The 14,446-nt window shown below is 37.9% G+C and overlaps 1 protein-coding gene across 1 annotated transcript in view; it reads left to right on the forward strand.

The window, feature by feature from the left end:
* The window catches only part of TOP1 (DNA topoisomerase I), a 90,530-nt gene that overhangs the window by 51,548 nt on the left and 24,536 nt on the right, over positions 1–14,446 (forward strand). The window contains exons 6-9 of the mRNA XM_072801023.1: positions 634–729; positions 1,718–1,796; positions 5,233–5,345; positions 13,048–13,163. Of these exons, the coding sequence (XP_072657124.1) occupies positions 634–729; positions 1,718–1,796; positions 5,233–5,345; positions 13,048–13,163 (404 nt within the window). The remainder of the gene's footprint in view (positions 1–633; positions 730–1,717; positions 1,797–5,232; positions 5,346–13,047; positions 13,164–14,446) is intronic.

The raw sequence follows: 14,446 nt of genomic DNA on the forward strand, positions 1-14,446 counted from the left end.
TAGGGCAAGGCACTCTTCTGTGTATAGAGTAAGTAAACCAGTGGAGGAAGTTGAACAATGAATAGATTTTGTTTGGAGCCTCTTCTCTTATTTAGCACATGCCCTTCTTTTGTTGTGATGTCAGCTTAGTTATTTTCCCATGTAACTAAGGGTAGTTTCCATTACAACTTTAAGGTATAAATTTGGAAAATAAATTTTTACTCCCTTCCTTGCGAAAACTATACTTAGCTTTTGGAATACTTAATCAGCTTGGATCGTTCAAGGGTTTAAATATATAGTAGATTCCTTGTGCCAGGTGAGGGAACAATTTAGGTTTGTTCCTGTTGTGGTTTGGGTCATGCTGGCAAAGGCAGCTAAGCTGCAGTAGAAAAGAATATTGACTTAGATTAAGGAGTCCTGATCTGAGGTCTTGATATTACCTATTCATCTATAAAATAAGGATAGTACTATCTACCTCATGGGGTTGTAGTGGAGATAATGAGTGAAAAGTAGTTACAGAAAATTTTTACAGTATGTACAAATGCATGTTGTTATCCTTATTAGCTCCTTCTCAGTGAGATGATTTATCCCTATTTTAGATTATTTAACGTAATGTAGATGTTCTCAAACTTACTAGTCTTTTTTTTTTTTTAGTCCACCACGAATTAAAGATGAACCAGAAGATGATGGGTATTTTGCTCCTCCTAAAGAGGATATAAAGCCATTAAAGAGACCTCGAGAAGAGGATGAGTGAGTATTTTTTTAATCCTTTGAGTTTGAAAACAAAAAGGATTTGTTTAAAGAATAAATGTGATGTAGATCTCCCCAGTACACAGCAAAACTGCATTAATTGACTTAGTCATTTGGAATTTGTGATTAATGGACTGGGCAACTTATTTATATTTGAATTATGAGTTGTAATAAGTAGTATATCTGAGGCTTAGAGAGTATATATGTTTATGTTATGTTTTAATTTTCATAGTAAAAAGATAATACCTATTATAAGAAGTTCAAATAATACAGAATTCATAAAGAATATTTAAGTTATTTAAGTTATTTTAAATTTATCATCACCTACCACAGATAATTTTTTACTGTTAAAGCAATTTTTCCTAGGATCTGTGCCTGTCAATCTATTCTAAGTGAAGTTTCAGTGTATAGAGATAATAAAATTGCTCTTACTTAAAATGGTTGAGACTTATGTGTACCTCTTTCTCAGATTCTATGAGGTTAAGTTCTGTTCCTTATGTTCAGTCTTGTATAGCTTATTATGCTTTAGGAATCTACAGAGGATTTATGGTAGAACATGGATGGAAAGAGAGGAGAGAAACACTTGGTGAACTCCCTTATCTTCATTTAGAATGTATATGGTATTTATTTCTTCCCCTTTCCAGCTGGATATTGCCTTGTGGTAGCCATTGCGGCACTGTTCATTTGGTTCCCAGACTTTGATCTTCTAGTGGTGTCTGTTTCAATAGATAGCCAGCCCTCCACTCCCCTTCTCTTCCAAGCTTATGTCTAGTATAAATTATTTTGTTCTGTGTAGGACTGTAACTGTTGGTCCTTGGTCAGGCCTTCTTTACTTTTACCATTCCTGTTCTGACTGTAGAATGTCCAGCCAAGAATAATAGTCATGGCTGCATTGGAAGCCTCCAAGAAGAGTTTGGAGGTCCTGATCCTGTTGGTGAGAACTACTGTGTCAAAGTTGTTAATTGCTTATTCATGTTCCCCTTTGTAGTGCTGATTATAAACCTAATAAGAAAATTAAAGCAGAAGATATCAAGAAAGAGAAGAAACGAAAACTGGAGGAAGAAGAGGTTAGTAAAGAGACGCTGGCCCTGGGAGGCATGGGTTTGGAGTAAGTAGTTGTCCATAAAACAAGTTTTGAAGGCAGATGAGTTTTAGGGAGTATATTTATCTATGGTAGAGGAAACGCTGAGAAAAACTCATACATGTGTAACAGTGGCCATGGCACTGTGAGTTTTAAGATCTCTTAGCCTTCGCAGGTATCTACCCGTAGTTGTGCTGCCAGCTGACATTTTTGGAGAAACTACACCATCTTCACGCATGTGGAAGAAGTGTTAACAAATCATACTTTGGATTACAACCGGGAAGAGTTTTCCTTAAGAATGTTTTTTAGTGCTCTCTTATATCTTAGGAAGCTTTCTCATCACTCACTTTGGGTAACTCTCTTGTGTTTAAAGGCCTTTGATTAGGTGCCCCTTGGACATATGATGAAAAACCCAAGCTCTTTACCACTACTCTTCCCAGTCTGACCCCTGCATCTGGTGCCTCCCTTCATCTTGCGCTTCTTCTCTAATTTTGCTTGTTCCAGCCACACTGGCCTCCCTTGTTTCCTTTCCACACTGGATTCTTTTGTGCTTCAGAGCTTTATGTAGCACATGCCGTTCCTTCTGTTGGGAACACACATGCTCTTCCTCCCTTCTTTTGCTCATCACCTTCCTTAAAATCTCAGCTCAACTCAAGTATTTTTCTGGGGGCTCTACTTTATGCTTGTGGTAGATTTAAAAATACAATAATATGGTTCCTTTTGACATTTCCTATTTCTTGTACTGAAGAGGTGTTAGCAAGTAATTCAAGAGAAGGATGTCAGAAATTCACAGGAGTCTTAATCTTGCACTCTCCTAAGAAAAAGGGTTGAGTGAGTTCTTAGCCCTTATGTTGCATTTGTGGTTAGCCATGGTCATGGGCAAAATGAATTCACAAGTATTAAGTCCGTAGCTCATCAAAGGATGAGCAGTAAAGATAGCGATAGTAGGGAGCAGTGAGTTTTAAGAATGTAATCTATTGTAGAAGTAGTAGTAAGAATGATAGTCATAATTAAAATTAAATGTAATAGGTGCTTACTGTGTGCCAGACACTATTAATGCTTTATATGAGTCATTTCATTTAATCCTTACAACAGCCCTTAAGAGGTAAATATAGCACAAAACTACATTTTGCAGATGCAGAAACTGAGGTATAGAGAGGGGCTGAGATCATTTGCCTGATGTCATACAACTACGGAGTAGTAAAGCCAGCATTTGATCCCATGCAGTCTGATTCCAGAACGAGTACCACTAGCTACTATGTTATCCTGTCTCCTGTGTGACTTTGCTGATGCTTTAACTCTGCAGAAAGGGAGAAGGGTCTTTAATGAAATCACATTAAAAATAGTAATGAGTAGGTGCCCACAGAGAGATGATGGGGTCCTAGATTTAAGAGAAATGGGCTTTTCTGACTGGTCTGTTTTTGGCAGTTCAAGTTTTTGAGTACCAACTGAAGGAATTAAGAGTAAAATGTTGAGTGATTATTTAGCGACTCCACTTTTATATAGATGATCAGTACAGATTAATCGGTTAAAAAAATGTAAAACTTTGGCTTTCTGTATTGCCTTTATCCCTTTGTTGAATTAATGTAAAATAATACCTTTCTCTGAGTTTGGAAGGAGCTAGTAATAACTGTTTTAAACCATTTGGAAAAAAGGACACTTGACTTTATTTTTTAAATTTTTTTCAGCAGCCCTCTCCCTATAAGGGGAGAAAAAAAATGCGGCTGAAAGACCTAGAATTAATACTCAGTCTTACTATGCCTGGGACCCCAGATGGCAGGAGCAGTCCTGAAACCTCATTCACTGGCTGTGTTTTTTTTCATTTCTGGGAATTGTTCTAAAGTTTCTCAGTGACTGATTATCCCATTTTGAGGCTTGAAAACATACAGTATAGCCAGTAGTTTCCTGATGGGACCATCTGTATGCCTGCTCAGAAGCTGTTCAGAGAATGTCTTAACTGAAAAACATTTCCCTTTCCTGTGGTGTGTTTCAGGCTAAATGATAAACATTATCTGAATTAATATGATCCTCTAGTACTTTCTCCTCCTGAACATACTTATACATTGATATCCTCCATTCCTGTATTAAAATATGTCTGGTGTTGTAGTCTTTCCCTTCCTCCTACGGTAAAGATCATTTGCTTTAAAATCCTGAGTTTATCTTGATTGCTGTCCTATCATGTAGTGCTAGGATGTTTATATATTCCAGTCATTCCCATGAGTCACACTATGATTTTTCTGGTAAACTTGGGCTCTCATCATGGTCAGTAGCAGCTAAATGACCTTGAACAAGTGAACAAACTTCCATTTCAGAGTTTTCCTTAATTACAACTGGAATATGTCAAACCAAACTGTCTTTTTTAAAGGTCTTTCAAGCTCTACCATTCTATAAATGATTTTAAGATGACTCAAAACCACTTTTCATAGCTATACAGAACTTGTTGAATAAAAAATGATCTTGGTGGGATGCCTGGGTGGCTCAGCGGTTGAGTGTCTGCCTTTGGCTCAGGGCATGATCCTGGAGTCCCGGGATTGAGTCCCACATTGGGCAACCTGCATGGAGCCTGTTTCTCCCTCTGCCTGTGTCTCTGCCTCTGTCTCTCTGTGTCTCTCATGAATAAATAAATAAAATCTTTATTTAAAAAATGATCTTGGATAGTTAGGAAAAGGAAAATATTCTTTAAAAGAGTTCAGTTCCTGTGAAGTAGGACCTGCTCTTTTTGAATAGCACATTTTTGTCTGTGTGTGTGTGTGTGTGTGTGTTTGAGACTTATCTTCCGTATTACTGAATTTTATTTGTTTATATTTGTGCCACAATGACAGTTCATCTGGGGTCACAGTTCAAAGAAGAGCCATGAAGAAATACAATATAGGGATTGATAATCATTTTAGGACCTCCTTTACATTTGTTTACTGCTTCCTGACTTTGTGTATGTAGGCAACAGTGATAAGAAGTATTTCCCCACAGCCCCTCTCAGACTCAATCAAGAATTTCCTTTCAAATTATATATTAAGTATCTAAATACAAAGTTTCCTATAGCTATTGATAGTTTTGGAAGAGGTTTAAAGATGAGTAAATTTAAAACAAGTGAGCATAATACATTGGGACTATTTTCCATAGCAGTGCTTTCCCAAACATTCCTCTGAGGCTAAAAAATATACAATATCCTAGGCTCTCTTCCCATGCAAAATGAATGTTTTTAACTACATTCTCAGGTAATCATTTGTCAGGAACTAATCATTTGGGAAACATTACCCTAGAGAAAAAGACCAATAAATTTTCATTCATTTATCAAATTTAGCTTTAAAAACCTCTCCAGTTTTGATATTCTGTGATTCCTGTTTTTCTTCCTAAGAGCCCCTCACAACTACTGCTTAAATGTGATTGGTACTTAAGTGCTTTCTCACCATGTTTCTTTGTAGGACGGTAAATTGAAAAAACCCAAGAATAAAGAGAAAGAGAAAGATAAAAAAGTTCCCGAGCCAGATAGCAAGAAAAAGAAGCCGAAGAAAGAAGAGGAGCAGAAGTGGAAATGGTAACATTGCAGCACTGGGTTACAATGTCACCTCTCGGGTTCCACAACCTAATTAAGCAAGAGTGTTATTGATATTTAATAGCCTGATGTTTGGAGGAGGAGGGAAGTACTTAGGAAAATCTCTCTAGAATGGCATTCTGAAATAAGTTTTCCAGGTTCTAGTGAGAGAGAGTGTTAACTAGCTCTCAGCCTTTTAGATCTAAAAACTAGGTCCCATCCTGTTGAACGGATTGAACTAGGAAGGTGTATGTGTGTATAGGAATTTGGCATGTGAAGAATGTTGCTTTTAAAATGATAGGGAAAAAGTAAAAAATAAAATGATAGGGGAAAGATAGATTATTTTATAAACCATGTTCAGGAAACTGTCTATTTGCTTAAAAAAATCCGCAAGGAAATCTGGATGACTATTTTATAATTGTAGAACAATGAAGACCTTTTGAAGCAGGAAGTATAATAAGAGCCATAAGGAAAAGCTTTATAAAATTGGTACGTCAAAATTAAAGTTTTGTATGTGGCAAACAAACTCATGCCATTAAAAAAAAATGGGGGAAAATATTTGGAGTACAGAGGGCTTAAAATTCTTAATGTGAAGAAAAAGTCTTTTAAAAATGAAAAGAACAGGGACACCTGTGTGTGGCTCAGCGGTTGGGCGGCTGCCTTCTGCTCAGGTTCTGATCTGGGATCGAGTCCCTCGGCCTCCTATGAAGAGCCTGCTTCTCCCTCTGCCTAGGTCTCTGCCTCTCTCTCTCTCTCTCTCTCTCATAAATAAATAAAAATCTTTTTTTAAAAATGAAAGAAACAGTCTTAGAGAAGTGATTAGTAAACATCTTAAAACATAGGCAAAGAAAAATGCCAAGAAAATAATGATACGTCTTTTTGTATAATGTCTCTGAGGTTAGGAAACATTAATGAGTATCAGAATATCTAGGGTTGCGACTGAGAGAACAGGCTTCCTCCTCACTGGGAGTGAAGAAGAGTCAGTCTTTATGGAGGAGAATAGCAATAGGTTACTTTTGAGACGTGTGTTTAAGTGGGAAATTTTAATTTTTATTTGATAAATTTTAGTGTTTAGAATTTTGAATACTGATACTTCTTAAAACTTTGTACGATTTAGCTGCTGTACCTATTATACATGATTTGTATTTGTGTTGAAAAAGAGTCCAATGATGCAGGAGGTGTACAAGTTAGGAAAAAATGACTTCTTTGTCTGATTTTCGGTTCTCCTTTTCAGCTTTGAGGTAACCACTGTTCATAATTTGATATGTAGAGTTCCAGACCTATTTGTATGCATTTACTCTATGGCTTTTATAATTTAGAACTGTAAACTCCTCAGCACAGCATGCCTGAGGGGAAGGGAGAGATCAATGACTAGGGAGATGCCTTGAGAAGAGCAGAGCTGCAGTGGCAGAAATGCTCAACACAACTATGCAATTGGCATTGTTGGTGTGACCACATATGGGGTTAAAAGGAAAGTTTGGAAAAAGAAAATTGCAGAGCAAAGGAATCCTGGGCCTTTCAAAGGTCAGTCCGGAAACAAAAGGATATGTGTTTTTATTTTCTTTTTTTTTTCCTTTGGAACTAATCAGAGTTTTTCAGAGTTTAAATATTCACCTTTAATAAAACAGTTTTAAGAGATTGATTTATTTTTAGAGAGAGAACAGAGGAAGGGGCAGAGGGAGAGGGAGAATCTTAGGCAGATTTTACACCTATCAGGGAGCCTGTCATGGAGCTCCATCTCTTGACCCTGAGATCATGACCTGAGCCGAAATCAAAGAGTCACATGCTTAACTGACTGAGCCACCCAGGTGCCCCAAGATAAAATGAAATGATTATGTATATTAGGGGCTATTAGGAATCATGACAATGGTGGGTTAGTAATTCATCAGCCCTTTGTGTCTGTCAGGGTTCTGTGGTGGGTGCTCAGTAAGTGTTGAATGAACAAGTTCATTTCCTTGTCTTCACCAGCTCCTTCCTGTCTTCCCCCTTCCTGTGGAGCTTTGGCTCTTGTTGGACCTCGAAGCAGATGTATTCTTATCCTGGTCCAACCTTTGTGTGTGTGGAAATTCAATGCCTTAGAAGGATCTAATAACCTAATTTTGCTTTAGATTGAAATCCTTTTTTTTTTTTAATTTTATTTATTTATTTATGATAGTCACAGAGAGAGAGAGAGAGAGAGAGAGAGAGAGGCAGAGACACAGGCAGAGGGAGAAGCAGGCTCCATGCACCGGGAGCCCGATGTGGGATTCGATCCTGGGTCTCCAGGATCGCGCCCTAGGCCAAAGGCAGGCGCCAAACCGCTGCGCCACCTAGGGATCCCAAGATTGAAATCCTTTTCAGTGTTGCCACATGTTAATTCCGAGTGATCGTGACTTTTGATTTTTATTTTTTTTTTTAAGTTTTTTTTTTTTTTTTTTTTTAAGATTTATTTATTTATGATAGACATAGAGAGAGAGGCAGAGACACAGGAGGAGGGAGAAGCAGGCTCCATGCCGGGAGCCTGATGTGGGACTCGATCCCAGGACTCCAGGATCACGCCCTGGGCCAAAGGCAGGCGCTAAACCGCTGAGCCACCCAGGGATCCCCCTGATTTTTATTCTTAATTTTGGTTTAAGTGGGATTGGTTAGTCTTCAACTGAAGATGGTTGGTTTGCGGGTAAGCAGTCTTTTCTACAGCCTCCAATGCATGCTGTCCTCAAGTTAAATTTTGTGCTTTATTAAGCACATTGCTTAATATCACACTGTAAGTTTTTAGAAGTAGAGAACAAGAATGATTGACCTCTTAGCTGATAGTTTGCCCCTTTCTTCTGTCATGGTAAGCTGCCTACTGTACTCTGAAGTCAGTGGTCCAGTTCTCAGTGACCACCACTGACAGCCTAGTCAGGGGTTAAAAGGCGGATATTGTCATTTTTTTTTTTTATTATTCCTCTTGCTCTCCCACTAAAAGAGGCACACTTCATCAGTTTGGCAAACGTGGAGACCTTTTGCTTCCCCCGAAAGTCTTAGATTTTGTTAATGTTGCCAAAAAGAAACCAGCAAAACTTTGATCTTTATCTTCTCTTTGGTGATTAGAGAGAAGGGGAAGGTTAAGGTTCAGATCCTCTCTGAGTTTCTTTATTTTTATCATATTTTCCCCCATAGAAACAGTGTTCCAAGTGGTGTTAAGTGGTATGTTCAGGTTTGTGGGAAAACTTACTTAACTGAGATCCCCCTGTTTTTAAGGGTGACTCATTGTGTAAACATTTGTGGAGTTTCAGTTATGCTTTGAGTTACATACACTTTTGTGTCAGGGCTGAGCTGACCTGGAACAGAAGTTGCATATTTATTCTAAACAGACAATTCTTCACAGAAAGACCTAGAAATTAGAATGTTACATTGCTGTGTTAGGTGACTTTAAGATTTCAGTCTCTTTTAGCAAAAGTAAAATGAGTTAGGGTTATATGTAGAGAACAATGTTGAAAGATCAGACTCACAATCAGTAATAGTGATAAGAAATGTATGGCATATGGATTGATATTCTCCTCAAACCAGAGAAGCTGCCTTTGATTCTAAAGATTATCTTTAAGAAAGCTTTAGTATGTGTGCTTTACTTCTGAATTTTAAAAATTAAATATTCATTTTACAATGTACTGTGAGGTGCTTGTTAACTGCAAAGGAGCTTGATTTCAAACAGCATTATGGGTGATTAACTCACACACATTTCTAGCACTTTCCCACCTTCCCCTTTTCAAGCATATTCTACTGTCAAATTGATAACTGCCTTGAATTTATAAGTCAGGCCTCAAGTCATTTTGGTGTCTAAATATGTGTTTTTCTTAATTTTGTTGGTGAGTGCTAGAAGGGCAGCACTACTATTTTTATTTGTATAGTAATGGTTTCGATCCATTATCAGCCTCTTAAAGGATATATTCCCTTTCTGTGAGGTTTAGTATTGAGTGATTGACTGAATCTCTTATTTAGCTTAAATGGTATGAAAGTTACTGTGAGTCCTCAGGATGAACATGTTGCAATAAGAAGAATTTTAAAAATGGTTTGGAGTCTTAATTAAGAATCACTGACGTTGATGAGAGGAATGGAACCAAGTCCCAGTATAGGAGAAGACAGGGTACTCTGCATCTCCTCAGTTACTGTGACTGCTTCAACATAGACTTCTTGTAGCTACTCTCACATACATGCCCACACACCTCATACATACATACATGCATACATACATACATGTGAGTTTTTTCTGATTTGGAGAGTAGTATACTCTGGGATTTGGATGGGTCTCTCTGCATCCAGGCCTTTCCATGCCAGTGTCTAGTTGGGATATCCTGCCCATTTCATATGTAGAGTGATAGATTGGTTATGGAGCATTTTTAATGCTCCTTCTAGGTTTAAGATTTTGTTAAATATTGACTTTCAGGTTTTTTTTTTTTTTTTTTTTTTTTTTAATTTTATGTTGTAAACATAAAAACAAAATTTACCCTATTAGGGGATCCCTGGGTGTCTCAGTGGTTTGGCACCTGCCTTTGGCCCGGGGCGCGATCCTGGGGTCCCTGCACCAGGGTTCCAGTATGGAGCCTGCTTCTCCCTCTGCCTGTGTCTCTGCCTCTCTCTCTCTCTGTCTATCATGAATAAATAAATGAATAAATAATAAATTTATTTATTATAATAAATAATAAATAAATAAATAAATAATAAATAAACATATTTTTAAAAATTTACCATATTAATCGTTTTTAAATATGCAGTTAAGTGTATCAAGTACATTCGTATTGTATAACCCTTACTACTACCATCCATCTCCAGAACTCTTCATCTTATAAAACTGAAACTCTTTTAAGTAATTCTCCCTCATTCTCCACTTTCCCCCTTTCCCCCAGACCTTGGTAACTATCCTTCTGCTTTTTGTCTATGAATTTGATTACTTGACTTACCTCATCTCATGTAAGTGGAAATACACAGCATTTGGCTTTTGTGGCTCGCTTATTTCACTTAAGAACATGTTCTCAGGAGGGATCCCTGAGTGGCGCAGCGGTTTGGCGCCTGCCTTTGGCCCAGGGCGCGATCCTGGAGACCCGGGATCGAATCCCACGTCGGGCTCCCGGTGCATGGAGCCTGCTTCTCCCTCTGCCTGTGTCTCTGCCTCTCTCTCTCTCTCCCTCTCTCTGTGTGACTATCATAAATAAATAAAAAATTAAAAAAAAAATGAACCTATAAAAAAAAAAAAAGAACATGTTCTCAGGGTACATCCATGTTGTGGCATGTGTCAGAATTTCCTTCTTTTCTAAGGCTGAATAACACTTCATTGTATGGAGAGACCACATTTTATTTATCCGTTCATCTATTGATAGATACTTAGTTTCAACCTTTTGGCAATTGTGAATAGTGTGCTGTGAACATTGGAGAACAAGTATTTGTTTAAATACCTACTTTCAGTTGTTACAGTATATTCCTAGGAGTAAAATTGCTGGATCATATGGTAGGTAGTTCTGTGTTTCACTTTCCAGCTGTATTGATTTTCACAGTGGCTGGACAGTTTACATTCTCACCAGCAGTGTATAAGCGTTCTAATTCCTGCACATTGTTATCAGCACTTGTTACTTCCTGGTTTGTTTTTGTTTTTGTAATAAAACATCCTAATAGGATGTGAGCAGTGTTTCATAGTTTTGATTTATATTTCCTAATTGGTGATGTTGAGGTTTTGTTTTTGTTTTTGTTTTTTTAAGATTTTATTTGTCAGAGCACACAAGCAGGGGGAGTATCAGACAGGGAGAAGCAGGCTCCTTGCTAAGTAAGGAGCCCCATGGGATGGGATGGGATGGGATGGGGGGTGCGGTACGGTGCAGTGTGATGCAATGTGATGTGCGTGATGCGCCACAATGCGCCCTTCCAGAACCCTGGGATCATGACCTGAGCCAAAGGCAGATGCTTAACCTTAACCCAAGCACCGCCAGGCATCCTGAGTATTTTTTCAGATGCTAACTATCCATTTGTATATCTTAGGAGGAATGTGTACTCGAGTCCTTTGCTGTTTTTTTAATTGGGTTGCTCTTTGGTAGTTGAGCTGTAGTTCTTCATTCTAGATCTTAATCCTTTATCAGATATATGCTTTGCAAACGTTTTCTCTCATTCGTGGGTTGCCTCCTTACTCTGTTATGTCCTTTGATGTACAGTTGTTGTGGTTTTTTTTTTATGTACAGTTTTTAACTTTGTAGTGCAGTTGATCTTTTTCTTTTGTTGCCTGTGCTTTTTGGTGTCTTATCTAAGAAATCATTGCTAAATGCAAAGTCACAAAGCTTTTGCTCTGTGTCTTTCTTTGAAGAGTTTTATACTTTTTGCTTTTACATTTGGGTCTCTGACCCATTTTGAGTTTAAATTTTTTTATATAGTATAAGGTAAGGGCCCAACTTCATTCTTTTGCATGTGATTATCTAGTTTTCCCAACTCCATTTGTTGAAGAGATTTCTTTGCTCCATTGAATGGTCTTGGGACTCTTGTCAGAAACCATTTCACCATCTATGTTTACTTTGGTTTTATAGTGATGCTTTTATTACAGCATTTGATATGTGTACTTTTTATTTAATATTTCTGAACTTTATTTTAAACATTGGAGTTAGAGATACTGGAGTTAGAAGATGGTAGGAAGTAATAGAGTATGCACAATTAGCTTTCAGAAGGATTCTGTAGAACTTTAGGGCTTTTAATTTTAAGGTAGAAATAGTGGAGATTAAAATCTATGAAGTTTTAAAATATTTTGTATGTAAGACAACTGACTCAAGAAAGAAAATCGTGCTGATGGTGAGAAGGTCTAATTCCAGAAAAAGAAAGACTTAGCCACCTATCAACCAATTGTAGCGCATGATCCTTAATTGGATCCTTACCTATAAAATACATTTTAAATTTAATTGGGAAGTTTTTAATAAGATCTAGGTATTACAATGATACTAATTTTGTTCGATGTGATAGTATTTTAGTTATGTGAGAGGATATCCTTATTTCTATAGAGATGTTTACTGAACTATTTAGAGATGTGGTATCATGTCTGCAATGTACATTGCTGAAATGGTTCAGCAAAAAATTAGGAAACTTAGCATAGTATTAATTGTTGAATGTTAAGTGATGGTTATATAATTTCCCTTTTAAAGTACTTATCTAACATTCGCTTATCAGTGTCTGTTAGATGGCTCTAGGTAACCCTTAAAGTTTAAGTACCTTATTTTCCAGTTTTCTCTGTTCCATCATGTACTTTCTTACAGGATCCCAGGTGGTCTTTTTCAGTGTTATCAATAGCATAATAATACCTCTGCCATGTATACCATTTTAAAGGTTTTATTTATTTATTCATGAGAGAACACAGAGGCAGAGATATAGGCGGAGGAAGGAGCAGCTCCTTGCAGGGAGCCCAATGTGGGAGTCCGTCCCAGTATTGGAATCATACCCTGAGCCGAAGGTAGACACTCAACTGCTGAGCCACCCAGGCGTCCCTCCCTTGTATCCAGTCTTAGAACTGCACTACTGAACTGTATTTTCCTGTGTTCATATGAGTATTCCATTTTATTTGTTGTGAGTGTTGGCTTTTTCAAAGTGAAGAATACTGGTTATTTTGGTCCAGGCCTTGAATCTGGGGCCCAGAGTTATTCTAGCACACCAGTCAATTGAGCAGGTTAATTATTTGGGCATTTATTAGGTGATCACTAAATGAGGCTCTACTTTTTTAAAGGTGGGAAGAAGAGCGCTATCCTGAAGGCATCAAGTGGAAATTCTTAGAACATAAAGGCCCTGTATTTGCTCCACCATATGAGCCTCTTCCAGAGAGTGTCAAGTTTTACTATGATGGTGAGTTGTTCCAAGGTTGTCTAATTCTTGGCCAAGAAAAGAGTTTGCTTCTGTTTAGAAGAATAGAAAATGAGAAAGGATCTTGTGCTATATAATCCTTTTTGTTTATTTCATTTTGTCGTATTGTCCTTGTGGGATTTGGGAGAGGGTTATCCAGTGTTTACTTCGCTCTTAAAGGCCCATTTGGTGATGAAGTGCCTTGACAAAGAGACTGTTAACATTTTAACTACATGGTCCCAAAAATGTCCGTCTACATAGCTCATAGCACTTGGTCCCCACGTTAAATGTTATTATCTGAACTTCATTTCTGAGGAGCTACTTTGGCAAGATTTATTAGAAAAGCCTTACTCAAATGATAGTATTTTAGCAATATAATGCAAACTGACAAGCCACTCATGATGAGAAGTAGTTACTAGTATTTGAAGATTAATTAGTCAGCTATCAGCCTCTAGGTAAGGCTGATAAGTGTCTGTCACTCACTCTATGCAGCACAGCACTATGCCTTTACTCTGTGTGCAATCAGATTTCGTGGCCTGCTGTGAAGAAGTGCCCTGTCTGGTTCTCTGAAAACACTCAGAATTGTCCATTAACTACCATCAGTATTTTCTGTCCTTGGGTAGAAGAATTTAAGCATCTTTGACATTCTTTCTTTGCAATGTAGCACTATGTAGATGGGAATATTCAGCTGATCTCCCTCATTCCAAGAGTTCTATCCAGAAAGAGCTGGAGCATTTTCCCCCAAATCCTATGTGCTTAAGATTTACCAGGTGGGTCTGGGCTCATTTAATAGATGTGGAATAATATTGGGGGTGCTTCTAAACCAAATGGTCTGCTGACCAAACAGTGAGAAATACTAAATACTGGGCAGGAAGACTGCTGAAAGGCACCAATGGTAAATGCTTAAGAGAATTCTAGTGCATCTCTTTGTCCACCAGCGGTGGTTAAGGCCACAGATACTTTAAAGGTAGTAGTTTATACTGAATGGCTGGGTCTCGCAAGTGGGAGGCATGTCAGACTTGGCAAGCTGGAATTCATTTTTTTTTAAAACACTGTTTACTCAGTGTGTCTGTGTTGGACACCAAGACCCAGCAGGGAACTATATTGGCTAATCCCTGTTTGCATGGCCTTAATGACAAATGCTTGCATCAAATATTCTGATTGGTGTTGACTAGAGCACAGGACAGAGTTCTACTATTAGCACTCATTGTTGGTCATTCCTGGAGATGTTTGAATATGACTCCAAAGCCAAACTCCAGTGAGGAGAAAGAGCCCAGAACTTCGAA

Source organism: Canis lupus, chromosome 26, assembly GCF_048164855.1.
Source record: "Canis lupus baileyi chromosome 26, mCanLup2.hap1, whole genome shotgun sequence".
NCBI lineage: Eukaryota > Metazoa > Chordata > Mammalia > Carnivora > Canidae > Canis > Canis lupus.